This window comes from Cynoglossus semilaevis, chromosome 8 (assembly GCF_000523025.1).
Source record: "Cynoglossus semilaevis isolate Cse_v1.0 chromosome 8, Cse_v1.0, whole genome shotgun sequence".
NCBI classification, from domain to species: domain Eukaryota; kingdom Metazoa; phylum Chordata; class Actinopteri; order Pleuronectiformes; family Cynoglossidae; genus Cynoglossus; species Cynoglossus semilaevis.
The window spans coordinates 14,538,724-14,566,451 of NC_024314.1; the positions used below are offsets into that span (position 1 = coordinate 14,538,724).

Below are 27,728 nucleotides of genomic sequence, written 5' to 3' on the forward strand. Positions count from 1 at the left end.
GGGAGGTGAGGGGGGGGGGGGGGGTTAATATAATAATAACAACAATAATAATATTTATACATTTTATTTACACTGGTGTCGTCAAACAGTTACCTGGTAAAATAAAGATTAAATCACATGTGTGGTATAAGTTTATACGTTAAATATATTTGTAATAGGATCCGTGCGCCCCCTGTAGGTCAGTCTGGGTCTTGAAAAATCCTTTTTGTTTTTTGTAGGTTTTTCAAAAAAAGACTTAAGATAAAAAACTATCCTATAATCTTCAGTTTAATTGACAACTGGGTTTATAGAAAAAAAATCCAAATAGTAAATATGTGTTTACTATGTAAATACTATTCATAGTAAGTACCAGTCCAGCAAGGTTCACCAAAGTCCATTTATAGGACCAACTAGATAATGTTGTCACAGTTGTATTTAAAAGGTTATCTCAGTGACACAAACTGGCCACAGGAGGCAGCAAAAGATCCGCAGCATCTTTTCAAGTGTTTCTCTCTGGTGGACCAGTGATTTGTCCAGTTTGTCTGGACTGTCATCTTTCTACATACTGACGTCTTTTTTTCTTCTCCTCCGTACCATCTTGTAGTGTTCAGTAAAGAGCAGGAGAAGGAGAAGAACCTGGAGGAGGACCACAGCGCCCCCCAGTCTGCCTTCCTGGGCCCCACGCTGTGGGACAAGACCCTGCCCTACGATGGGGACGGTTTCCAGCTGGAGTACATGGACCTGGAGGAATTCCTGTCTGAGAATGGCATTCCCTCTAGCCCCGCCCACCATCACCACCACCAACACCACCACCAGCACCAACCGCCACCAACTCCAATCATGCTGCCAGCCCCACCCACACCTGCGTCCACAGTGATGGACCTGAGCAACCACGCCTCCACCTCAGTCAACACAAACGTCGTCTCTGGGGACTGCCTCCACGACAGTCCCATCAAAGCAGGTGAGGGCGCTAACAAGCTAACGAGCTTCTTTACGTTGAACCACGAGCTCTATGGAAGAGGTACATTAGCGCAAAGAGAGTTTGACTGCCCCCTGCTGCCACACGGTTCATTTCAGCAAAAATCTACGTTGTGTTCAGTCTCAGTGCAAACTGTTCCTACAGGAAGTTTGTGAAGGAGTCAGTTGGACAACAACAGTCGGTGACGAACGTTGATCCACTGATGTTTCCATCACTAAGTCCTGAAGTGTAATAACAGTGACACAAACTGGCCACCAGAGGCAGCAGTGAGCCAGGCGCTCCTGCGTCCTGTGAGCTAAGATCAGAGAATTGGACTTTTGTGATGAGTGGGGGGGGGGAGGGGGAGGAGGTTCACAGACATGAAAGATGAATCCACTGGTCTGTCATTAATGAACGACTGACCACTTTGTTATTGAGCTGCAGTGTGTGTGTTTGTGTGTGTGTGTCTCTAACTCCCTGTCCCTTGTGTTTGTACAGAAAGAAAACAAGCGCTCCTCTCACAGCATGCAGAGACATGTGACTGTGCCCAGAGCGCTGTGTGTGTGTGCGTGTGCGTGTGTGTGTGTCTACACATGTGTGTGTCTTGGCATGAGCTCAGCAGTTTAGTACATAGCGTTCCATGCAGAAGTAGGCCATGTGACCAGACTCATTTAGTGTGTCTCCACAGATGGTTACATGTGTGTAACACACATGCATGTGCGTGTGTAACACACATGCATGTGCGTGCGTGTGTGCTTGTGTGTGTGTGCTTTCCTGTCCCTACATGAGGTCAGCACTGTAAGAACATTGTGTTCTCTGCAGAAGTAGGCCAGCAGTCACCTTGTGCGTATGTATACACACACACACACACACACACACTTATCATATTAAACATAAGTGTGTGATCTCAGTCAACATAAAATGGTCCGACTGGTTCCGTTGATTATTAGTGACGTGCGCACTCATGCGTACGTGCAGGTGTGCAGCAGACTGAAGATCGTGGCCCGAGGCGAAGGAGCAGGAAAACAAACCCATGACTGCGGAGAAGGAAGAGATGGAATCATTTGTCCGAACCACACTGATTGAAGTGTCATATGACTGCACAGACTTTGATTTGAAAAAACACAGAACAAAAGGGTCTTTCTTTTAATGAGGACAAAAATGTGGAAGTTTTTATTAACAAACTGCATCATGGTTAAAAAAAACAAAAGACAAACACTGAATCTTTCTTTCCAACGGGACGGGTCATGTCTGAGTTTGGACTTTAGGTTTGTTTTTTTTTTTTGAAAAAGGTTCTCCCTGGCATTTTTCATTCACTTAATTCATTCTTCCAAACCAGTCTTTACCTGAAGCCATACATACCCCTAGTGGTAAACCTAAAAGTGTCAAGTGGAGTTATTGAAATATTTTTAAAAAATTCAATTTGTCGTGAGTTTGTGGTTTGGTAGTTCCATAGAGTAGCGGTTAGCACGCTTGCCTCCTAAGCAGAGATTCCTGGGTTTGATTCCCAGAGGAATTGGACTCTGAGGTTATTCAGACATGATGTGGTCAATACATGACATCACAACACACATACACAGCTGGGCTAACAGCCTGGTGGTAAATGGTGTTGTGTTTGTGTGGAGTCACTGGAGGAATAATCGTTTTCTTTAGAACTTTGTCTCCACTGATCATGAACTCTTTCTCCACAGGGCCCAGAGTTAATCTGAGGCGCTGAGGTCTGAAAATAGCAGCGTAATCTGTGTTGTAATCTGGAATATTTGTGTTTCCCCGGACGCTTAAGCGGGGGGAGATAAAAGTCAGCATAGAGCGGCATTTACCCAGAATTCAACAGAAACTGATGAAAGACAAACATCTTCATCCTGTTCCTGAGGTGGAGACGCTGAGGAACCGGTTCTCTGGTCTCGTCGACACAAGAGAGAGAAGAGATGAAAGAGTTAGAGCTATATTAGCTAACATCTACACAGTCACACAGATACACATTCTCTCTGCCCTATGTGCCCAGCCCCGCCCCTCTCCCCTCCCTCCCAGTCGGCCATAGCTGGTTGAGCTAAAGCAGCTAATCTGGGTTAAAATGTAAACAGCTCTGACTTTGCTAGCTGAAGTTGCTCAGCTTTTAAAGTGTGTAATTCACATTTAATGTTTGAATTTTCATGCTTGTTATCGTATTTGGTTTAACCTGGCTAATCTGTCATGGGTATATACTAACACACACACACACACACACACACACACACAGTTGTCCATGACCTGTTCAGCCTTGACCTGTTACTGGTCAAAAGATAAAGAGAGTGCAGTCAGGTGATTTTACTGAGGTGTTCTGATTGGTTGTCGATGGGGTGTTTGTATTCATCATCACATCTTCAGATCTGAGAGTGTGTATACACACACACACACACACACACATTCATGCTTGTCTCCACCATGTGGCTGCAGTTGAGAACTGCATCTCTAATGAAAGTAAATTCAGAGGATTTCAGATTCACGTTGTTATGGTCAACTGTCGTGGCCTTCCCTCTGACCTCTGTGACCCTTGTGTCTCAGGAGTCTCCAGCTCCCGGAACACTCCCAGTCCCATCGATCCAGACTCCATCCAGGTCTCCACCGGCTACGAGCCTGACCCTGCTGACCTGGCTCTGTCCAGCGTTCCAGGTCAGGAGATGTTTGACCCTCGTAAACGCAGATTTTCCGCCGAGGAGCTGAAGCCGCAGCCCATGATCAAGAAAGCTCGGAAGATTTTCATCCCTGAGGATCTGAAGGTAAAAAAACTGAGGTTTTTCATTGAGGTCCAAAAGAGTTACTTTAATCATTTAAAAGTTAGTCATCTGTTTTATTAATAATGTAAAAAAGAAACTATGTTGAAGCAAAATACTCCACCAGTTAGTCCACCAGAGGGAGTAGTGAGCACAGACTGAGCTTAGGTCTGCTTCCTGAAGTAATTCTGTTCTCTTCCTGTCTCTTCTGTGCAGGATGATAAGTATTGGGCCCGACGCAGAAAGAACAACGTGGCGGCAAAGAGGTCACGTGACGCTCGTCGTCTGAAGGAGAACCAGATCGCCATCAGGGCCGGGTACCTGGAGAAGGAGAACACCGCCCTCAGACAGGAAGTAGCCGAACTGAGGAAGGAGCTAGGACGAACCAAGAATGTCCTGGCCAAGTACGAGGCCCAGCACGGGCCACTGTGAGCCCATGTAACGGGGCTCCTTCCTCATGTTTGACCACAGTCCTAACTTCAATCATGTTTTGGATGTGATGACATCATCATAGAACTTAAAGGGATAGTACAGGTTCTTAAATAGTGTGTGCTTGAATGAGGTGCTGTTTAAAGTATGCACAGACTGTGATTTGAGTGCCCCCTGGTGCTAGGCCTAGCCACACACGTAGGTTAGCTGTCAGTGAAAACACGGCTGCCATTTGGAACACCTGAAAAAAAGATTTTAGACTTTCAACAATAATTAAATTATTCTACACCAGCTCAAATCTGCTATTTTTGAAGATTCTCTTGACCACATTAACGTTTCCGACAGTCTCATTATTTCTTTAGAGGCACAGCTAATTAACTACATCAGAATAATTCAACTATTATGTAAATATTTCCACTGCGTCATCTCACTGTTAATCAGAATATCTCACCAAGAATATTAACTTCTTTCTTTACTTTCGCACGCCAAGCATTATAGGTGAAAGAAAAATACAAAAGTTGTTGGACAACTGCTGCCTCGTGTGATCAGTTTTTGTGACTGCAGTGAAGGAAAACAAATGATTTAAACGTCTGGTTAGAAACAGACATGTAGGAACATAGAGATGGAGGCAGCAGTGCTCCAACAACTGCTTTATTTTCTCTTTGGTTTTCTACACTAGTCCACCAAAAACCTCAGTCCTGTCTTATGGTCTAGTTAGAGCAGAACTGAGGAATCTTGTGCATGTTGTAATCCATACACTCACCAGCAGGTGGCACTTTTTCTTCTTTGTCGGACCATTTGTCGTGGATGGTGTAAACCAGACCTCTGTTCCTCTTAGTGCAATAGTTGCTTTGATTTAACGCTCATTGATAAGAGTGCCCCCCAGTGGCTGAGCAAGACATGAATGTACAAGGACGGAACCACTTTCTTTACTACAGACCAAAAACTAAAGCATATATATGTGTAAAAACAGACAGAGAGAATATATTGATATATAAAGAAATGGTTTTAATGTTTATACAAAGTTATTCTTGTTTTTGTACAAATCTGTTATTTCCTACGTCAGTTTTAAACCTCTATTTAAGATTTTAAAAAACCTTTATAAACAGTGGGGCTCAAGGAGGAGCCACGTCATTAGTTTTCTCCCTGTATAGTTCAGATACCTCAAACTCCGCCCCCTGCTTACCTGTCTGTGTTGCTCCACCCCCCTGCGTCTTTGTTCGGGTAGCCCCGCCCCTTTCTGATGAACTTTAAGGTTTTGTTGTTGTGTAGTTTTGTTGTTTTTTTTTTTACATAAAAGCTAAGAATGTGCACGACCTGAAGCACTTATTCACTTCTCTGTAATTATTTTACTGTTTTTTTTATTTTGTGCAGATATTTTTCAATTTATGATCCACAACAAACAATAAATAAAAACAGTCTTGATTTGTTGGTGTGTTCTGTAACAGAAGCAGACAGTAGTCCTACTAACTACAAGGCTGATACTGTGAGTTCAAAACAAACCCACTGCGTATTAACATCTTTGTTTTGCCTGGAACACTGTACAGAACGTTTTATTATCCGTTATATTTTGTGTGTTCTTTTTTTATTATTTGTGGTTCGGTTGTACGTGGAAATTAAAAGCCGGATACAGTAATCAATTTCATCATTTATTTTCAACCATGTAGTTCAATTTCTGAGCAGGAGAGGGCAGCAACTCTCCACTTATGGATGTTGTGAATGCGATGCCCTGTTTTGCCACTTACGTTAATTGACTCTGGGTTCATTTTTATTAAGTTATTTTATAAAATATAGAAACTGTCTATTTCGTCTATCAAAATCGTCCGATCTTTTGTTTCTTTTTTATTTAATTATAATTGACTCCAGTTAATCTGTCTATCCAGAAAGTGAAAATAGTAGTTTGTCCTGTTACAGCATTAACTACAACAGCAGGACAAAAGTAACTGATTCCTGGAACCGTTAAAAAGGCCAAGAACGAAGAGGGGACATTTAAGATTTAAAACTATTCTACATTCTGTGGCTGTGGAAGAAGCACTCACGTCAATAAAAGTAAAAAAAGAAAAGAAAAGAAACATTTCTTTGGCGACTGGTTGCTTGTTTCTCCTGTGAAATCTGGCCACACTCTTTGAAAACAGATAATGATGAAACTCGACAATCGTCAGTCCTGAGTAACTGAACCAGAGAAATCGATTGTTGTCAGACGTGGTCCTGTGAAAGTCAGGTAAGTCTTTTAACTGACGTCTAATTAGACAAACAGAAATAAAATGACGACATAAAGGACAGATAATGATATACCTAGTGTGTCAGTGTTTCTCGGCTCGTGTGTATGATTGTCTTCGACCAAAAAGGTAACATTTGACCAACTTTATTCTAACACAACGCACTGCTATCACGACTGGTCAGTTCGTGTCCGTTGGATATATATATATATATACTGGTCAGTTCGTGTCCGTTGGATATATTTAAGTGAATCAAGTTACTTTATAATGGAAGCAGTGGAAAAAGAAAACTCTTTTTGGTGTGTGGTTAAAATTGTGGATTTTCTCTATGGACATTTGTAGGGAAGAATACTAAAACACATTCGGTCTTATTTCTTGTTCATGTTGTATTCAACTTTAAAGGACATTTAATTTAGAAAAATGAAGTTAACCATCGTTTCATTGCTGCCTCTTTAACATATGTATTTATATTATTATTATTATAACTTCATTTCCCTCAGGGATACAAACTTACCACAGGAGGCAGCAGTGGGCCAGAAATCTCTCTTTTCACCTAAGGTTGAAGCAATGATGTTCTCTCTCAGCTTTTGTGTAGAAAATTCTGAAAGATTCAACGTTATGCTTCTATTTAAAATATCACTTTAGTTAAAATGTCCTGCCTTATGGCCCAAGTCATAAAATTATTATGCCCTTGTTGATACATTAAAATTCTAGCCATTTTTTCTGTGATTTGAAATCCAACTGTGACTTTATGGCAACTTCAACAGGCTGGTGTTTAGCTCCGCCCCCACAGCCTCGTGTCAGCATCAAAGAACAAACTATTGAGAACCTGAGTCTTACATAAACCCCAAACAGGAACCAACTCATAGCACAGACGCATGCAAACACACACATACACACACATTCCTAATAATCCATCATTTAATCCTCAGACATGAAATATGACAGAGGTGGAGCTACATGCAGCTCATATCAGGAATGGAACGCAGCCATTGGTTGGTGAATCCTGTTTATTTGATTGTTTTCACATAAAGGGATTTGTCCTTCTGTGGACCGAGTCCTCCATAGACCCAGTGTAGGATCAGCTGAGACAGGGCCAATCCGGAGTGAGGAGGTGGGCAGAGTATTTGTAGCTTATTTGGCAGAGTGGGAGAAAGAGAGATCAAATATTTGTTTTGTCTTTTTGAACGTTATAATCCCAACATTGAAGACAGAGGTCCTCCAGTGTTTGATTCCTAAATCGCAACATTCCCTCAGGTTTGATTAGGTCCTAAAAAACAGGGGGGAAAAACGAGACAAATGTAAACCAGGTGGAATGATGAACTGATGTTTAAAGATCTGTTTGTTGACTGCTGCCTCCTGTGGTCAGTTTGTGTAATTAAGGTAAAGCTGAATGTGTGATACTAGGAATTTGTTATTGTTTGACTTCTGTGTCTAAATTCTTTTTCTCATATTTATCTCGGTGACACAAACTGATAACAGAATATAGTAGTTGACCAACAGCTACTGTGTCCCTGTGAGCTAAAATCAGTGATTTTCTCTATGGACTTTGGTCTGAACTAAAATCACTGATTTTCTCTATGGACTTTGGTCTGAACTAAAATCACTGATTTTCTCTATGGACTTTGGTCTGAACTAAAATCACTGATTTTCTCTATGGACTTTGGTCTGAACTAAAATCACTGATTTTCTCTATGGACTTTGGTCTGAACTACAATCACTGATTTTCTCTCCATGGATTACTGTAAAATATCAGCCGTCCATTCATTATTTCTCCTTCCTCTCAGGTTTTGGTTCATCTCAGTGATGGGGTGGTCAGAGTCAGGATTGACAGGATGAACTGATTAGAGTTGGGGGAGGTGACATCACATCTGTGGCAGCTGCTCATGTTCAGCCATGCTGGCAGTAAATATTTTATAAATTTTTAATGCAAAAATTTTACTACAAGGTACAAAATTACTACAATAATAACTAGCACTAAATAAAGCACTAAAATGGATGAAAAGTTAGCTTACGGATATAATTGGTTTAACAGCGGTACACGTAAAACTTGGGCTAAGCTAGCTAACATAACAATTTATTTTTAAACCATTTTATGAACTTACTAATCAGTAACATTAAACTTTTCTTTTTACCGTGTTCTTGTGTTAACTTAAAAACCCAACAGTTTGTTCAGAGACAACACTAGGACACAGTTTCATTGTACTTCTTACCTCCTGCTAATGTTAGCATCCTACTGGTTCATTTGTCTAAAGAGGTTCAAAATAAAAACACAATAGTCCCACAGCACTTCTCAGTCCCTGGTTCCTTCTCCTTTTCGTCCTCCTTCTCTTCCTCCTCCTCTTCACACCAGAGTGCTCCTCTTCTCCCTCTCCCGGCCCAGTTCTGGTGTGGGCAGCTCTCCATGGGCCGCCATGTTGTCAGACTCCATGTGGGATGAAGCGGGTGAGTTCTGCATGACCACCAGGCGTATGGGTGACTGTCCCGGTGGTGGCAGAGCTGAGGGGGCTTCGTCTGGAGCGTACTCCTTGGTGGGGTCTTTGCCGCGGCAGTCGTAGAGGATGCAGGAGATGAGGAAGACCAGCAGGAGGATGACGTAGCTGGCCACCAGGATGATGAGATTCAGAGTGACTGGGTCAATCTCGAGGTAAAACTCCATGAAACCCATGGTGCCGCTTCATACCTTCACTGGGATCCAGAGTTCCAACAGGAGAAGTTACGGAGGTTGGAGAGTGGAGGGATGGAGACAGGGATGAACAGACAGGAGAGAGAGAAGAGGATGATGAACAGAGAGGATCAAGAGAGAGAGAGAGAGAGATGAAGAGATGAAGCTTTAATCCTCTGCTGCTGCTGCTGCTGCTGTTTGACAACCTTCTCTCCCAGGAAACTGACCTCTGTAAACCACTCACTCTCACACACCAGAAACCAGAGAGAAAATCAACAATTTTACACCACAAAAACAAGATAAAAAAAAGTCAAAACTCTTTAAGTCAAATGACAGTATTTGAAACATTAATTAAGTTTTTAAGTCTACAAAATAGACAAAAAATGTCATCTGGTCTAATGTGGACAGGATACACCATTTATTTGTACCAGGACTGTTGTAGCTAATGTTAGCTCTGGTGTCTGTACCAGGACTGTTGAAGCTAACGTTAGCTCTGGTGTCTGTACCAGGACTGTTGTAGCTAACGTTAGCGCTGGTGTCTGTACCAGGACTGTTGTAGTTAATGTCAGCTTCGTTTTATGTTGAAGTGATACTGTAGACTTAAAATACTGCCATGATGGCAGCTCACATCAGCTGTTGTTTTCTCTTTCCACTTGTATCTGGAGTGTGCCATCTAGTGGTTCAACCAGAAGGATGGGTAATACAGCATAAAGACAAAATAAATGTGGCTTTAATGCGGTCCAGGACCAGCCCAGGGCCACAGCTTGACAAAATCTGTGGTATTTACAGTACTGTTTGAAAAACTTTGCTTATGTATATCTGAGTGACACCATTGGACCACAGGAGGTAGCAGTGGATCAGATCATTTTCCCCTGTGTCTGAAATCTTCTTGTTTTCTCATTCATTTGTTTGAGTCCAAATCATAAACAGACAGAATGTGAAACATGGACTCGCTGACTCGTTTCCTGTTTCATTTCAACATCATGTTGTTTTTGTTAAGACCTTGTTGCTGCTCTGTTGTTCTACAATAACACGAAACATATGATGAGAACACCAGAGAATTCAGAGTTCTGTTCTGTTCACAGTTAAGCTTTACCATCAGCAGTTAGAGAAAAGAGAGCACCACCTGTAGGAACTCAAATGTATAGGATACAAGTGACTACACAGAATGTACTGTTCTCTACCACAATGAGGTTCATGGATAAAATCAGTTAATTTAGTGCATAAAGAGGCAGAAGCAGCTTTCCCAATGCTGCCTCCTGTGGTCAGTTTGTGTCACTGATATTTATTGAATGATAGTAGGCCTTTAAGAACTGTTCTCATAAAAACCACCTGACAGAGGCAGTGGTCCACAGATGGCTCCTATGTCGGGCTGGTTCTAGCAGCAGGGGGCGATCACAACACAGTCTGTGCTGACTGTAAGTGTCTCGTCTGAGAACACACATCTCTGTTCTGGACTTTAGATCCAGGTTTTCTCACTTTTCCCTCTGACCTTGGATCTTCTCTGATGACAGAACAATCACAAGTGTGTGTGTGTGTGTGTGTGTGTGTGAGTGTGTATGTGCCAGTGTGTGTGTTTCCTGTTCTCTGGCCCATCTCCTTTAATCGTGCCGATCCCCTGCCTCATTGCGTGCCAGGCTTGTTTCCGACCCAGAGTCTGGGGTGTGTTTAGGAGCAGTAGAGAGGGGAGGAGGTGAGAGCGCCACCTCCCTGTCACCTTTCTGGTCATTCAGCTGGTCACTGTGTTACAGGAAGGGAAGGGAGCGTCGGGATTTCCCTTCTGAGTGTTTACTCACAGAGTCTTGAGGCTGGTGTTGGTCTGTGGATGTGGGCGGGTCAGAACCCTGCTGTCTCTCCTCAGAACATCACAACACCCAGCTCACATTAATGTTCGAAAACAAACAAAATGTTCTAATCTGGAATGACTTTCCAGATTAGAACACGATAAGCTAACAAACACTGGCTAAACACGCTAACGTAGCAGGCTAACAAGTTCCTGATTAGAACCACTACTAAACTGTTCCAACAATTCTGGAGAAAGATGAAGTTCTGTCTGCTCTTCTGTTGGACCTCGGTCAGACTCACCATCAGCATCGGTTCCAGTTAGTTCCTTAGTTTAATTCCTGCTNNNAACTGTTTTACTTTATAATCTACTGTTTAAACTCTGAAGGATTCTGGCTGTTTCCTGGTCAAGTTTTATTTGTGTTCTTTATAGAAATATTTATGTTTCAATTATTCATCAAGTGGTGTATACAGTGCCCTCTTGTGGCCATATGTATGATGTGGGGTATATTTTGGTATATAAGTCTCTTTAGAATATAAATGTCAGAACCAGCCAGACTACTGAACAAAAGTGTGACACAGTCTTCGTGTTTTTTCTGCAGGAACAGCTGTAATGCCAACAAAGACCTCTTGGCGACGACAGAGCATTTCTGATTCTGACGAATTAAAACAGCACTATAGCTCTCTGATGGCCGTTCCACTGTGAGGGGTGAGTGGAGGATTTCTTTTTTTTGCCACTGGCTTTCTTGCCACTAGAGGTCACTGATTCTTACACACTAACCTTTTCACACATACATTTTTTTGACTTTATTGTCAAAATGCTACATGCTGTTTTTCACACACACTGCTCTTCAAAAACATTTCTCTTTCTCTCTCTCCTCCTCTTTTTCCACTCTCTGCTTATATCGCTCACCCCCTCTCTTTCCCCACACTCCCCACATTCCCAGGATGCTGCGCTCCACTGGAGATAAAGTTAGCGCTGCAGAAGTGACAACAAGTTTGTAAGCGTTACCCGTCACCTTCTCCTGCTCCTGCTCCTCCTCCGCCACCCTGTGACGCAATTCACCTCCGTTTATGATCTGGTCGTGTGTCTAAGGGTTGCTAGGCAACATAAACATAACTAAAAATATAACACAGAGCTGCCACAACTTTCCAGCCGACCTGCTGCTGCTGAGAAGAGCGGCTTCAGCATCTGAGGAGGTGGGAAAATAAACCTGAAGTTTAGTCCAGACCAGAGGGAGGTTTGATTGACAGAAGGTTGTCGGTTCAACATCCTGAGAAAAAGGACAAAGTTATCAAAACACAAATGAAATCATCATTTTAATTAGTGATTAAATTGGAAGAGCGACCTAAGTTTGACTTCACTTTCCTCTTCAAAAACATGTCTTACGTTTCATAGACTGCAGCAAACATGAATTTTATTAGTTTATTCTATATTTCTATACAAGTGTTTATAAAAAAAAAAAAACAGTCATTTGACATGACGGCAGACAGTAATCTTAGGACTGTAATGTTTTAAATATTTATTCAGATTAACCTCTAAAATATCAAGTGACCACAGGAGGCAGCAGTGGACCAGCTACATGAACTTACTCTGTTCCTGCTATTTTAAATGAAACCTTTTTTAGCCTCATCGTTCTGTTGACGAAGGTGCTTTAACCGTGATGTAGAGGAGTAGAATATCTTTAGTGTTACTGACTTAAACCCTGACGTTGGTTTGATTGATTTTTAGTTTTCTGTACAAAAGTCTATAGAGAAAAATCATCATTTTACACCACAGCAGACAGGGGTCGATGATCTACCGCTGCCTCAAACTTCCATCTGTAATTCAATTTTTTTTTAGATTCACCCCTTTTACACTAAGTTTCCACAGGAGGCAACAGTGGACCCACAGCTTCTGTGACCTGTGAGCTTAAATCTTTGGACTCTGTGGACCCTGGACTCTGTGGACCCTGTACTCCGTGGACCCTGGACTCTGTGGACCCTGGTTTTCGGTGATTGTTTTTTTTTTTTTATCAGATTCAAACTTTCAAACTTTTCATATCATATCATATATTTCAGATCAAATTTGTCTGTAAATAGTTTATTTAAGCTCATCATGACGGTAAAGTACCTTTAACATAGAGTTAGCAGCATTATTAACAGACACAATAAAAGCATCTGACTATAGCAATAAAATAAAAGTCTTGGCTCACAGAAAAGCTGTTCTTTAAAAACAAGTCCATTTGTCAGAGAAAAAAAGTATGAGGACATGTCTTGTAGAAAATCCAAGAAAGGGACAAAGTGCAGCTGTCCAGGAAGTTGTCTCTTATCTGGAGTCTGGAACATCAGAACGTGACCATCAGAACGTGTAGAAAACAGGTTCATGTTTCTGTCTGGTTCTGAACTGTGAAAAGTTTGTTTTGTTTTGGTACCAGAGCTTTGACAGGACCTGACGTCTTTGTCCACCACAATGACCACTACGGTCTTCAGTACTACAGGCTGTGAAGGCTTTGAAGAACTGAAGAGTTCTTTAGGACGAATGTTGAAAGATCTTCTACCTCAGATCCTGAGACTGGTGACAATCTGATGATCAGGAACCCTCGTGGACGTATGGGTGGGACTGCAGGTGATGGAGTCCATAAATGCCGATGTGTCCTTGAGTACATGGCACAGTTTATGTCTTTGTTGTGTTGTCCTCCATCTTAAAAACTAAATATTCAGATTAGCAGGATGAAGACAGAAGCAGCTAAACGACAACACTTCAGGATCTCACTTAATCTTAAGTTGTAAAAAGCGGCCCCTCAAACTGCAGTCTCCGGAGCTGAAGCTTCCTGGGTCAAAGATCTTCTGCCTCCCTACCGCCCCTCCCTTCCCCCAGCTGAACCTCACGCCACAGAGTACGCCTGACTGGTCACAAGTCCGGCCTGACTCTCCCTACGCGTGTCCATCTTCTTTTTCTTAAGCCGCAGCCTCCAGCAGATGGCGCTGGAGCCGAGCAGCCCCAGCCCAGCGGACAGCAGCACCAGACCCAACACAGAGATGGTGGAGCCGTGAGAGTTGAAGGTGTACGCCACCACCGTCACCACCACTCCAGCGATCAGGACCACCACACCGAACGGTACTGTGCAGCGGTAGCAGGACATCTCGGCGCCCCCTGTGGCGGCAGTCAGCTGACCCTCGTTGACGTGGGGGATGCGTGTCGTGATGAGGGTGTCCCTCCTGATTTTATCCCTGCTCCCATGGAGGGAGGATGGTGGCGCCCTCAAGGAGCTCCTGGGGATTCTGGGACCACCTTTGCCGTGGAGTCCATCTGGCATGCTGAGCTTACTCGTGAGGAAAAGGTGCGCCATGGTGATGACAGAGACGTCAGCCAATCAGAGGACAGGGTCTTTAAAAACAGAGAAGATAATGAGTACAAGTGGAGAAAAGTAAGGCTAATACTACTATAATAACATGAGGCTATCTCTTAGCTATCCTTAGCATACTGCTGACAGGTCAGCTGAGGTCACTGTTGGATGGCTTTAATATTTTGACTTCCATAAAACAAATGAACAACACTTTATGTTTTGAATATTTAAACAGGAAATGAGTCTCAAACTACACACCCTGGCACAGCCAATCCTGACTGACACACACACACACACAGACACACACACACATCTGGTAGATAAGTTCTGATGATGCAGCTTATGATCCAGTTTCAATAAATAAACCTACTGTGAGTCTGCAAATTCTCCAGGACTCTGCCTGACTTCCCAGGACTTTGTGAAATGTTGTTGGACTCTGAGGGACTCAGAATATTCCTCCTGGATCCTGAAGAATGTTGGACTCTGCAGGACCCACTTTGTCTCTCCTTCACTCTGCTGACTTCTGCAAACCTCTGTTGGACATTCTTCTTCTTCTTCTGGATTATTGTAGACTGTTCCAGTCTCTAATTGATTATGTCCTGCTGGACTCTCCTGGACTCTCCTGGTGTTTTCTGGACTCTCCTGGACTCTCCTGGTGTTTTCTGGACTCTCCTGGACTCTCCTGGTGTTTTCTGGACTCTCCTGGACTCTCCTGGTGTTTTCTGGACTCTCCTGGACTCTCCTGGTGTTTTCTGGACTCTGCTGGACTCTTACGTCCTCACTGTGGTGGGGGTGCAGCAGCTCTCTCCTCTCTGCCTCTGTCTCTGCATCGTCTCTACTGCAGGAAGAAGTGAGGGAATACAGCTATCAATAGAAGGAGGAGGGGGAGGGAGGTGAGGAGGCCCCCCCCCCTCCTGGTCTCCTCCTGCTGGACGAATGAGGAAAATTGTTAACTCTTTCCTTCCTTAAGCTGCTTCTGGTTGATGAAGATTCAGTCGAAATGTTAAGAAGTTTTGCATCTTTATTATTTATTATTTTATACTTTATTATTTGCATCTTTTTGAAGTCTGAAGGTTGCACACTAATCTGACATTCACTGTAATGCTGAAGGTGGCGCTCTGACCTGACATTTGATCTTAACAGCAGGGCCATAGGCAGGATAAAGTCGGTCGAGCAGACAATGTGACTTTCCCACAGCTAACTGTTAGCTCTTTTTAATAGTTCAAAGCCAACCTCTGACATCCTTGGGCAAAACTCACAGCCATCATTGATAATTTAGCTAACTGTCAAGCCAGCCTTAGCATATCTTTTTCTAGCCTTCAGTCATCTATTAGCTCCTTTTTGACCAACCTTGTTTTTTTTTGTCAGTTAACCGCGTTTTAGCATTTATTACTGTTTAAATCCCTTCAAACTTTGAACAAAGATTAGTCGTCCTTTGAGTTATCTTTTTCTTTTCGTTTCCCGGGTTTTTGAGGACGTCAAAGAAATCGGACATTTTCATCGACAACCTCTGAAAGGCCTTGTTGTTTTTCAGCAGTTTCTGCGAAGACTCATATTTTCACAGTGACAAAGTGAATTTGAATTCATCTCCAGATCACAGGAAGTCATTGTGCACATCTGAAAGTGTTTGAGTCACATGATTACTCCCAGAATCCCACAGTTCCCCTGGTGCAACCTCCACCCTGCAGCTGGAAACCAGGTCACATGTGGGTGGAACCAGCTGAGCTGCAGCTGGACCCTGTTTATGGTCCAAGACCAGAGACTCGGAGTACAAACTCTCTGTATGTCCTTCATCCTTAGCTACACGCAGTTCTTAAAGTTGGCTAAAAAAATACAAACATGAACCAAAAGATGTGTCATGAAAAACTGGAAAAACAGATTGACAGATTCAAGTAACAACTGGGATAAATATGATTTTTGTTTTATTGTTGGTAAGTCTTTTTGTAAAATTCCCACCTTGTCCTCTTGGACACATCTGGACCCGACTTTAACAAAGTTGCTGCATGTCATGCTGTGGGGTCAGTGGAGGTCAGCAGGGGACTCCACTGAGCCCTGTGATCCAGGCTGCATGATGTCCAAACCCCTAATATGACAAACAAGTCTAAAGTTTTTTTCTGACATCAAATTTTAATTGTGATGCATTCAAGTGCTCCTTGAACACAGTGGTTGAGGATGGATTTGAATTCCTTCCTTCCAGAAATTGAGGGCAGGTGTTAAATCGCTTCCTGGGTTTGGGATGATGCATCTCTGGGGACGACCTGTTTTTCCCGTGCAGCTGACGCTGTTTCACTTCTACGTCTGTTTTTTTTCTCATCCTTCCTGCGAGTGCAGGTGCGTTCGAGGAGCGGCATCCAAACCACTGCTGTGTAATCTTTTTTTGTTTGTTTTTTTTTTTTTCTCCAGCTCTGGAGCCAGTGGAACCGTTGACTTTGCATCTTTGTAGCTTAACGAGGACGAGTTGTTACTAAGAAAGAAATGACTAAAATAAGTGTGTGGTCACATGAGGTGTTCACTGACCTTAAACACCTGGAAAAAAAACTTTTCAGATTCTTGGCTCAGTGAAAACAGTGAGTCAGCTTTTTTTCTGACAAATCCTGATGTTGCTAAAATTAAAGCTGCACGAAGCAGCAGTATCACTGCACCTGTTTGTGCTAAAATAAAATGGAAACATTAAAGAAGGTTAATTTGATGAAGAGATTAAACAAGTTCAACACAAAATTACCTTTTTGTGACTTTAGGATAATGTTAGCTTGACTTTATGGTTGATTTCTGAACAAAATTGGTCATCTTTTTAGCTTTTAATGTTTTGTTAGCTGAAAACGTAGGCATATCTTTGGCTAGAGGATAGCCAAGCATTAGCTGTAATGAACAAAACTTCATCTAAAAATGACCAAGGTACAATTAAGCTAATTGTTAGGTAAAATATTATGTGGCAATCTAGAAGACAGCCACATGTAAGCTACACGTAGGTAAAATATTATGTGGCAATCTAGACAGCCACATGTAAGCTACAAATTAAAAGAAAAGAAATCAAATGGTGAATGATAACTGTAAGCTATTCCAAATGTAGCTAAATAGAAATCAAAAGGCTGACTAGGGTATTAGGAAAGAAAAATCCACAAATGTAAAGAAAGAAGAAAAATATGGAGGGGGAGGGAACTCCAGGAAGTGATCCCATAATTCCAGTGTTTCCATCCAGGATCCATCATCATGTCAGTCATTACCTCACTTCCTGCTGCTGCCACAGCTCTGGAGAGATGACAGGATGGACTCCCAGTTCAAAGGTCAGAAGGTCACTCAAAACTCCTGTTCATGGTGCAGTTTGGACCCTGGTCATCGAGTCTGACCATTCTACAGTTCCCATCGGCCACTACTGCATCACCACTACCTGTGGTGATGACCAGCTCATGTTCAGTTTGTTATCATTTGGGAAGTTGATTTTTATTTCACTTTTCTTTACATATAATCTCACTCCGAAATTGTATCTTCAAGTCCAAAATCAATAACACTAGGTGGCAGAGTCTCAAAATCTTAAGTCTTCAATGTAGTTTCTGATGTTTTAGTCTGAGATACTTCATAAGATAAGATAATTCATTTCAAATGTGTTTTATTGATGCTTGAATTCTGTAATTAAATATTTGTATTAATTAAAATATCTGAATTATGAATACAAATTATTTTGATCTTAATTCTAACCAAGGACATTTGTAAGAAAGAAGAAAATCCCTTTATTTGAAAACATTTCAAACGTTTGTTTTGAGCTAATTTTTGAGCTTGTTTCCTTGAAAATCTAAAGAAAGTGTGGTTACATGTTAATCTACTGTCGTTATTTACTAAATGATTTCAAATGTTTCACTGTTGTAGAAGTTACGTATTTAACGCGGTATCCTGCTTTCTTCTGTTCCGCTTTAGAAATCCTTGTCTTTAGCAACACTGTCATCTCGCGGTGCCGAGGGGAACTGCAGTATAAGCAGACGTTTCTGTCATATATCCCGGTCTGGTGCGCTTACATTCACAGAAGCTGTTTTCTGATTGGCTTAACACAATTAATTACCACTGCTTGGTGCCAAACTTATGAGAACAAATTTATGAAATTCAATAAAATACTGGAAAAATAACGGGGATCAAGTTAAGAATGTCGTTATACGACGTTAACTTAGTGAAATTTAACGTAAAGAAGTTTAAATTAATGAGTGAGTGCAACACTACTGTCTGCATGGCCGTGTCACGACGTACCCTGGATTGTATCCTTCCGCAGAATCAACATCAGTGGAATAATACTTCAAATAGTTTTTTTAACGGTATGGAATTGTGTTTTGGAGTTTCTGTTAGGTCACTCTGTTACCTGAAGTTCTCTGGAAAATGTTGAATCAAGTATCTTGTTTTGGTGTGGGTTAAAAGTATTGTTGCAGCTCTGAAACTAAAGCAGCTATAGCAGCTAACTTAGCTACACAAACGTTTATTGACTTCTCATCACACTGAGTTAATGCGGTCATTACGTTTCTGTCTGTTTTCAGCCAATCAACGCATGACATTACGTGTGACGGAAGACGGAGCTGCTGATACAAATCATCGTAAAAATGACGAGCGCGCCGCTTTCTTCAGGTAAAACTTTTTTTATGCGGTTTAATATACACCGTTAGTAAATGAGTACTAATTAATGGATTATGTTCAGAGTGTAATTGGATATGAACGACAGTTATCATCAAAAACCATAATTTTAGCCGCTGCTTTGAGAGAGAGCGAGCTTAAACCAGTGACGTCACCATGGAGTTCGGTTTTGGAGAGTCACTTTCCGAGAGTGGCTGTAATTAGAGTACAATTTAGATTTTCCTGCCGCTCCTCCTCTTCCTCTGCTCCTCCAGATGTGTCTCGGCTGCAGTGAAACCCGAGCTGTGATTGTGGAGCTTCAGTCAGTGCGTGAGGATGTTTGTCAGGCAGCAGGAACACAAAGACAGGAGTCCATACTGATGGTTCTGCTGAGGGAGGAAGAGGAGGAGGAGAAGAGGAAGAAGAAGAGAGAGAAGAACGAAGAGGAGGAGAACTCCACTCAGACGGTACGGTCTGCTTGTTAAAGAGCTAAACTTTAAAGAACCTCTCAGAAGAGCCAGCGTCTTCACCGGTCTTTACTTAAGGTTTTAGTTACGTTTGATTAAAACTGCAGCCGTACTCTTTTTAAAACTGCCACTGTCACCAAACGTCACTCACAAACATTCGCCACGTGTAGCTACTCTGTAGCGCCACCTGTTCAATCACAACTGCGCGAAACTAAAAAGTTGCCAGTTTAAATGAGCCAGTTCTTAGTTGCTGTGATTGTTAGCACTGAAGGAATGCTCGCAGCCAGCTAACATGCTAACACTGGCATGCAAGTTGCTAGGTAGCATGCAAACAAACCAGAAAAACCAAAACTTATAAAACGTATAGAGTTCAAACCAATAGACTAGATAGAGAGCAACTTTAACGGATGCTTACGGTAAAAGTGAGACTTGAAGAGTCAATATTAGTGAGAAGGTCAAGTTGTGAGTTAGTAAAATAGTTAGTGTGAGTTAGTGTGTTTGTGGGTGTAAACAAGTTAGAAATGATCAGAAGTTCACTACTGAACAATATAATAGGCCAAGCTAGCTAATGTTTGTGTTTTTAATCATCTGATAACTAAGGTATAAACTAGTTTAAAATACTAAGAATTGTTTTGTGCTGTCAAAGATATTTGTTAGTTAACTGACAAATCAATTAGCTAAATTGACAATTAACTTTCAAGCTAAGGTTAGAAGCTGGCTAATGACCTGACGTTATCAAACAAACAGCTAATGTTGTGAAGTAAAACTAAATGTTCTTAGGTAAGTAGCCACCTAACAAGCTAAAGGACTAGTGCTGCAGACTGACAAGCTAATAATCAAAATGCATTCATAAAACAAGCAGCTAATTTTTTTTTATCAGATTATAGCTAACAAAATAGTCTTTAACACGAATGGTTCCAGTGTCAGTACTGTTGAGTTCCTGTCCTGGTCTTTACAGATATGGCTGAAAATGTCTGTGGGCTCTGAAAATTCCTTTTTTCTGCTGTCACCGCGAGACTCCAGGACTTCCTGTATTTTCCAAACAGCCGACGAGAAAGATGATCTTCCAGGAGATGAAAGGTGAGGCATGAACCCCACATGGGCTACAACCGTTAGCGAAATCCACGTGGTCCAAGTTTGATTCCTGGTTTTCCCTGGTAATGTCATTGTATTCCCAAATTCTTCAGGTTAAGACCAAAGTTCTTAAGATTGAATCCTGTTTGTTCACAGGTTAAAGTACTGTTTTCTCTGTATAATCTTGGTTTAATCACAGGTGAAGTCCAGCTTTTCAAATGTTTGATGCTGGTGTTCTCTGGTTAGGTTCTGATTCTTCCAAGTTCAATCCTTAACTTCACTGGTGGAGTCCTGGAGACCACAGTTTAGGTCTTGGTTAGCCAGGGTTTGATCAGGTTTGGTCATGTGGGCCTCAGTTTTGTCTCCTCCTCAGTGTCCTGGAGATGCTCAGCTGTTCCAAGTTCTCGGACCTGGAGACCTGGCTATGTATGCCGTCCTCCTTGCTGCTGCCCCGGTCCGTGGACTCGGCCCACACCTCCTCTTCCTCCTCTTCCTCACATGTGTCTGACCATTCCAACAATTCCACGCCAGTCTCTTCATCTTCCTCCCCTGCCTCCAACTCCAGAAACTCCACCTGCAGTGAGCCTGGAGACAGAGATGCTCTGCTCAGGTAATCCAGTCCAAGGTCTGCTCCACAAGATGATTGTTGTACTTTAAAAATCAAAAATCCTCACTAGAATCACTAGAACCAGCAGTGGTTAAAACTCTGGCCCCTCCTTTAGTCGGTCACAAGTGTGTTTTCTGATGACTTCTGTTTTTGAAATTAATTTTAGATTTACTGTAGTGACACAAACTGACCACATGGAGTTCTAATGCCCTTTTGAGCTTAAATTTCTGAATGTCCCCATAGACTTTGGTATGAGAGAGTTAGTGGTTTTATTTTCCTGCCTCTGAAGTCGTGCTCACAGTGAGATTTGAACATGAACCTCCTTCAACCAAAGTGCTGCTGGAACTTTTTGAAGCTCTCAGTGAATTGTGTTTGGTTTGTTGTCAGTGGTGGGTGAATAAAAAGCTGCAGTATTTTAGGGAGAAATATGAGCGAGTGTGTGTGTGTGTGTGGGACTGACTCAGAGTAAATTACAGTGTGCGTGTGTGTCCATGGTGATGTGTTTGAGGTTGCCAGGAGAGTCGGCGAGTGTTTGAGGTGGTTGGAATCTGCACCTCAAACCTTACTTAACCTTACTTCATCATAAAAAATCCTTCACAGTCACATTCAAACAGAATGTGACTGTGAAGGATGGTGGTGGTGGAGGTGACCACCAACTTAACCGCAGCAGTTTGACCTAAAAAAAGAAAAGTGTTGAAGAAGCTGTGGTTGGTCCTCCGGGAGAGCGCCGCCCTCCACTACTACTGCTGCTGCAGCAGAAAAAAATAGTTCCTTCATCAGAGCAGATCGTAAGGAGTCTGTGTGTGAAGATAAGGAAGAGGCCAGTGTTTATGGAGCTAATGTAAGGAAGTGTGGTCTCACACACACATAGATTAAAAGAGTGATTAGGATGTTTGTCATTCACTCTGCCACACCAGAGTCCACAGAGAAAATCAGTGATTTTAGTTCAGACCAAAGTCCACAGAGAAAATCAGTGATTTTAGCTCAGACCAGAGGCCATAGAGAAAATCAGTGATTTTAGTTCAGACCAGAGTCCATAGAGAAAATCAGTGATTTTAGTTCAGACCAAAGTCCACAGAGAAAATCAGTGATTTTAGCTCAGACCAGAGGCCATAGAGAAAATCAGTGATTTTAGTTCAGACCAAAGTCCACAGAGAAAATCAGTGATTTTAGTTCAGACCAAAGTCCACAGAGAAAATCAGTGATTTTAGTTCAGACCAAAGTCCACAGAGAAAATCAGTGATTTTAGTTCAGACCAAAGTCCACAGAGAAAATCAGTGATTTTAGTTCAGACCAAAGTCCACAGAGAAAATCAGTGATTTTAGTTCAGACCAAAGTCCACAGAGAAAATCAGTGATTTTAGTTCAGACCAAAGTCCACAGAGAAAATCAGTGATTTTAGCTCAGACCAAAGTCCATAGAGAAAATCAGTGATTTTAGCTCAGACCAAAGTCCATAGAGAAAAACAGTGATTTTAGTTCAGACCAAATTCCATAGAGAAAATCAGTGATTTTAGTTCAGACCAAAGTCCATAGAGAAAATCAGTGTCATTTCCTTGTTTGTGCCCCCTGCAGGTTTTCGCTGAACGACTCTGCCTTTTTTACGCCATCCCTGGGCAAGGGGGGACTGTTTGTGTCCACACCCCACCTCCCTCTCCACTCCTCTACCCCAACCTCCTCCTCCGCCACAACCAGCTCCACCTCAGTCATCTCAGCAGGAGCCTCTACCTCCCCGAGTGGCGTCAGCATCAGAAAACGACGTCGGCTTGCAGCCAGTCCTGGAGGTCTGCACTGGACCTCGGCAGGTGGGACAACAGTTACACAACAGTTCCAGTCCCACGGGAAGTTTGTTTTCAACTTAGAGACGTCTGTGGACGTGCTGTGATGTGAAGGATATGCCACACACACAAACACACTGACAGTGTTTACAGTTGACTTCCTGTCTCACTCACACTGTAGTGTAGCTCCACCTTCCTGGAGAATGTTAATGATCTTCCTGTGCAGCAGATTAGAAGGTTGGGCTCATCAGGTCCATCTCTTCCTCCTTCACTTCATCAACATGAACATTTGTTTGGTTCTATGGAACACTGCAGCAGCAACTGGATGCAACCACTTACTAAGGAAAACAAAAGCAAAATTCCTACAGCAGATAATGATGAGTTTGTGGAGAAGAAGAATGTCTTTGTCTTCTGGCTCTCTCAGGCTCCAGAGGGCTAGATCTGTTGTTTGGATTCTTCTTCTCCAATAGTATGAAAATAGTTCCTCCACCACACTGACACCAACTGTGGGAGGGGTCAGCTCAGTTTGTCAGTTTGTTTTTCACCACAACACAAATAATAATGAACTACTGCAATACTGTACTACATGTACTTCAGTGTTACGTCAGACAAACACGTTAGAATAATCACTGTGAATTAAAAATGAAGCTGAACTAGTGCAATGTGGAATTTCGTCCACCAGATGGCACTGTGCCATCAGCTTTGCGAGCAACAAATTCCTGTCAGCTCAGACTTCCAAACATCGATCAGTTTAAAAAAAAAACTGCATTTAAGATAAATATTCGTCATCTTCTGACATTTGTTTAAAACACAGAATAAAAATGAACATTATTTTATGAACTAAACTCAGTCTGTCAAGAAAAGCATTGATTTTTAATTATTGAGAAACTGGAGATGTTCATTGAGTACACTGTCAACGCTTGATTTCATTTGATTTTACTGATGATGGTGATGTTAAATCAGCAACATCTGAGTGAGATTACCACTATAATAACATTAAATTATTATATTATAAAAGTAGAGATTGTTAACCTCCAGGTCCATGTCATCAGCATCCAAAGAGCAAAATAATTAGGAGACACCAGCGTTAACTTAATATCAACTGTGACTTTTTCTCCTGGCTCTCCACTGGAACCACCCTCTGAGTCTCAGGCTGAACTTTCTCTTCAAGTTTCAGTGTCATGACAACAACACTCTGTTCTGCCTGTCATGTAATTTTAATGCAGCAGCTCAGGTCGTCGCCAGACACCTGATCTCACACACAGACAGTGAATGAATGGTCACATGACACCAGTTGACCTGAAGGAAGCTGAACAAAGTTTTTAAGTGCTACGAGACGTTCATGAAACGTCTGACACTTTGGTTTCCCTTTTTTAATTCCTATATGTATTTTCAACCCCTCTGATACCGTGTCTCTGTGTGTGTGTCTGTCTCACTGTCTGTCTCTCTGCCTGTTTGTCTCACTGTCTGTCCCTCTGCCTGTCTGTGTGTGTGTCTGTCTGTGTGTTTGTGGGTGTACAGTAACAGCAGCTCTTCTCTGGTTTCTCTGTTCCAGGTTCGGTGCAGCGTGACTTCTGGTCACCTGATCCGTCTGCGGGGTCCACTGTTAGCGCAGCATCAACAGCAGGAGGTGGAGGAGGAGGAGCAGCAGCGAGGAGCCTCCCTCAGGTGGAGGTAGATGGATCTTCACCAGCGTGGGTCAGCGAGCGAGTGGCCTTGAGGAAAACGGTCTCGGTCGACGAGCGACTGCTGCAGCCGTCTAGTGGAGAGCAGCGACGTCTGAGGCTGCTGAGCCGACTGGAGCGAGGCAGGAAGAAGCTCCGCAACATCCACGTAAGTGTCCGTGACGTTACTGTATTTGTAGATGATGTTTGATTGTATTTAGTAGGTGTCAGTCCTCCAACCATTCTCTTGTATTGAGCATTCATTTCCAACAGGGGGCGAAAAACAGCAAAACAAATGGATTTTGGAGTTAATTTATGGTCTTGGTTCAATATTTTTACACTATTGTTCTTCTTTAACTTCTATTTAAAACAACTGGCATAGTTAGTCTCCAATTAGCTGCCCACTCCTCCCCCCGCCTGCACCCACCCGGAGATACAACAGGTAAAGTCAAGCCTGTACCACCTTCAAAATATTTTTTTTATATTTCCGTCTATTAATCTTAAAACAGACTCTTATTGTGATAGTGAGCATCCAGTCAAGCCTTTATTTTGAAAAGACACCTACTTGATTGTGTAACATTGTGGAGTAAACAAACACTGGTGCTTTTGTTTGAGACTGATGATATCTGGACAGCGTTTTCTTTAGACAGTGTTTGTGTTATTATTGGCCTGGATAAAGAAAAAATCTGACATATTTTGAAAATATCAGTATTTCCTGCTCCAGTGTGAACCAACAGAAATGAAAATATAAATTTAAACACCAATAAAGTATCTCTTATTTTGAAAGACTACAGTGTTGAGGCTTAAAGTGGACCAACAGTGACTGAGAGATTCTTTTGAAATGTCCACGGAAGGACCAATCTGCCTGTGGGACAGATGGACTGTCCCAACACACCTTTAAATAATGGCACAGGAAACAAAGAATAGGAGCTGAAGGTGCAGGTGAATTAGGACAGAAGATGAAGGATCATCAGAGACCACGTGGACCGTCATGGTCCAGGAACAGCCTGGTCTTCTTCTGCTCCAGTGTGTCAGTAAACAGAAGACGTCCAGGAGACTCAGGCAGCCGAGTGTCTCCACAGAGACACAGACATCTTCTCGTCCTCTCTGCGGCTGTTGATGGAAATTTCTTTTCCCAGCAGCCTCTGGGTGTGAGGAGGCCTCAGCAGGTGGTGGACCAACTGATGAATAATCCAGGAGAGGCGGGAGCATCAGTCCATCCTCCATGACTCAGCTCTGTCAGTGACTCCCAGCCGTCACAGACACTCAAACTACTGAATGATGAAAATAATAACGTTAGGTGTAAAATGCTATGAGACTATCACGCTGGTTTTTCTCTGCAGCTCCAGCAGAGGGAGCCGTTTCCCCTGTTCTCCGATTTATTCCTGACGACACTAGTGTAGCGTTACATGACAGGAGCCAGTGGTTATTAACAGTCTTTACTAATCTGTTTAACTACATGAATTCTCACCAGTCACACATCTTAATCTCTGCTCAGACCACAGAAATTCCGACTGATGGGTGCCATCTCATTTACAGGCTTCCCATTGGCTGACTGCGATGACCAGTTACTGTTGTGATTGGTTATTTGCTGACAATTGACTTGTATTTGTTTGATTGGATTGAAAGTGTGTGTTTGTTGCTGATTGTTTATTTTTAGTGGATATTAGGTCATTAGATGTTAGTGACTGGTTATTGATGACTGGTGATTGGTTGGTTGTTAGTGGTGAGTAGTTTAAATGTGATTGGTTTAAAGTAATTGTGTTTTAGTCACTGGTTGTTAGTGACAGGTTGGTTGGTGATAAGATAAGCAGTTTGATGGTTGGTGATTGATTGGTTATGGTTCATGATAATGTTGGTGTTGGTGATTGATTTTTTTTTTATAGCTTCATAATTGTTTGTTGATAATTCACCTTTGTTGAATCTGTGACATCAGCCTCAAACCAGTTGACCTTTAACAAGTGGCAGATGTTGACAGGGTTATTATAGTTATTGTTAATGAGTGGTTGATGCTGATGAATTAATTTTAGGGATGTCCCACATTAACTTTTTGCAGATATTCAATATGCTAATATTGTCCAAACACTTAATTTCTGATTCCGATATGAACCAGTACCGATATAGCTGGGCAGTGGTGGAAGTTAAGAGTTGTCTGCTCACTAAGGTTTCTCATTTATTTTCTGCCATGCGCCCCCTAGGGGACAGAATTAAACTACTGTTGAGTGTCTGGTAATATTTATTGATTCATCTGTACAAACCACTGTAACAGTTGCTGGCACCAGCGTTCTACATACAATCCTCTGATTATCAACAGAGATTAATACAATGAGCTGCAATGCTGCCATCTAGTGACTAGAGGCTTGTTTCAATAAAAGTTCTTCAGAGCTCTGAGTCATCTGCCTGATTTTTAGAGCACACAGTGGTGAGACAGGGTGTGTGTGTGTATGAGGAAGAAAGGGTGTGAGTGGAGGAAAAGGTGTTTTTGGAGAAGCTGGGTTGATAACAATAAAGGAGTTTAGGAGGAGTTACTGCAATTGTGTTTCAATAAAAGTCCGTAAGAGCTCTGAGTCATCTCACTGGATTTTAGAGCACGCATCATTTGACGAAACCCAGGTGTTGCATTATCGGGTTTTCATTATTGGAGGAAAAAACGTAAACGATTCTTACAGATAATACAAAATATACTAATATTGGGCCGATAATATCATCCCTAGTGAATTGTGCTTGGTTTTGTGAGGTTTTGGTTGTTGGTGATTTCTGATTGGCTGTTAGTAACTATTTAATTGTCATTGTTTCATTGGTTGTGGATAATTGGCTTACTATTGACTATATGGTTGCCTGTCTGTGATTGGCCCATGATGTTTGGTTCTTTATTGATGACTGTTTGATGACATGAGTTAACTGTTTGTTGGCAGTTAACTGTCTGACAGTAACAGGCTGTTGATTGGCCTGTGATTGGCTGCGGGCCTGATGAGGTGACGTGAGGTTAAAACCCTGTCTGTTCTCTGGCGTCTGTTCACTGTCATTAATGACATATGGAATAGAAGTAAATGTGTCTACACATGGAGCCCAGCACAGCACTGGCACTGTGTGTGTGTGTGTGTGTGTGTGCGCGCGCATATGAGTGTGTGTGTGTGTGTCCTGTTTAGTCTCGCATGTCTCTCGGCTTCGCTTGCTCTCCGTCCTCGTCGGCCGACGCTCACAAACACTGGCACAGTGGTGTATTTAGCCGCCACGCTCCCGCGGGGCTAATCACATCAGGGCACAAGTCAAGAGAGTCTTTCTGAGGGCCATTAAAAACTGCTGCTGCCATTGCTGCTGCTGCTGTTGCTGCTGCTGCTCCATGAATCAGCCTCCATGAAATATTAGCTCCATAAATTCAGCCTGCCATCTTATTACTCCTAATCCCTTAAAACAACACGCTGCCGCCGCCCAC

At 42.3% G+C, this 27,728-nt stretch overlaps 4 protein-coding genes across 7 annotated transcripts in view; 2 read left to right on the plus strand and 2 right to left on the minus strand.

Annotated features, from left to right (window-relative positions):
• LOC103382237 (hepatic leukemia factor-like) overlaps positions 1 to 5,755 on the plus strand; it is a 9,813-nt gene extending 4,058 nt beyond the window's left edge. Inside the window, exons 1-3 of one of the 2 annotated variants that reach the window (XM_025057248.1) lie at positions 555 to 940; positions 3,482 to 3,696; positions 3,907 to 5,755. In XM_025057248.1, the coding sequence (XP_024913016.1) occupies positions 715 to 940; positions 3,482 to 3,696; positions 3,907 to 4,122 (657 nt within the window). In that variant the 5' untranslated portion in view covers positions 555 to 714 and the 3' untranslated portion in view covers positions 4,123 to 5,755. Of the gene's footprint in view, positions 1 to 554; positions 941 to 3,481; positions 3,697 to 3,906 lie in introns of those variants that run through there. The other variant, XM_025057247.1, reaches the window with a different exon arrangement.
• A 2,927-nt stretch (positions 5,756 to 8,682) lies between these two features.
• smim36 (small integral membrane protein 36) lies at positions 8,683 to 9,006 on the minus strand. The gene has a single exon (XM_025058134.1). It carries the CDS (start codon positions 9,004 to 9,006, stop codon positions 8,683 to 8,685), a length of 324 nt encoding a protein of 107 aa, XP_024913902.1.
• A 4,646-nt stretch (positions 9,007 to 13,652) lies between these two features.
• LOC103382236 (transmembrane protein 100-like) lies at positions 13,653 to 14,626 on the minus strand. Its single transcript, XM_008314953.3, has 2 exons — positions 14,485 to 14,626; positions 13,653 to 14,155 (listed from the first exon to the last, which is right to left on the minus strand). The coding sequence occupies exon 2, from the start codon at positions 14,115 to 14,117 to the stop codon at positions 13,653 to 13,655; it is 465 nt and encodes a 154-aa protein (XP_008313175.1). The 5' UTR covers positions 14,118 to 14,155; positions 14,485 to 14,626.
• ankfn1a (ankyrin repeat and fibronectin type III domain containing 1a) overlaps positions 14,622 to 27,728 on the plus strand; it is a 34,962-nt gene continuing 21,855 nt past the window's right edge. The window contains exons 1-8 of one of the 3 annotated variants that reach the window (XM_008314951.3): positions 14,622 to 17,031; positions 17,084 to 18,415; positions 18,632 to 18,719; positions 18,980 to 19,171; positions 20,130 to 20,251; positions 20,619 to 20,855; positions 22,426 to 22,655; positions 24,184 to 24,461. In XM_008314951.3, coding sequence (XP_008313173.1) covers positions 18,980 to 19,171; positions 20,130 to 20,251; positions 20,619 to 20,855; positions 22,426 to 22,655; positions 24,184 to 24,461 — 1,059 coding nt within the window. In that variant the 5' untranslated portion in view covers positions 14,622 to 17,031; positions 17,084 to 18,415; positions 18,632 to 18,719. The other 2 variants (XM_025057246.1, XM_017034716.2) reach the window with 2 other exon arrangements.

Bases quoted from the DNA above. Each gene is read 5' to 3' on its own strand.
- smim36 (XM_025058134.1), bottom strand. From the start codon at position 9,006: ATGGGTTTCATGGAGTTTTACCTCGAGATTGACCCAGTCACTCTGAAT.
- LOC103382236 (XM_008314953.3), bottom strand. From the start codon at position 14,117: ATGGCGCACCTTTTCCTCACGAGTAAGCTCAGCATGCCAGATGGACTC.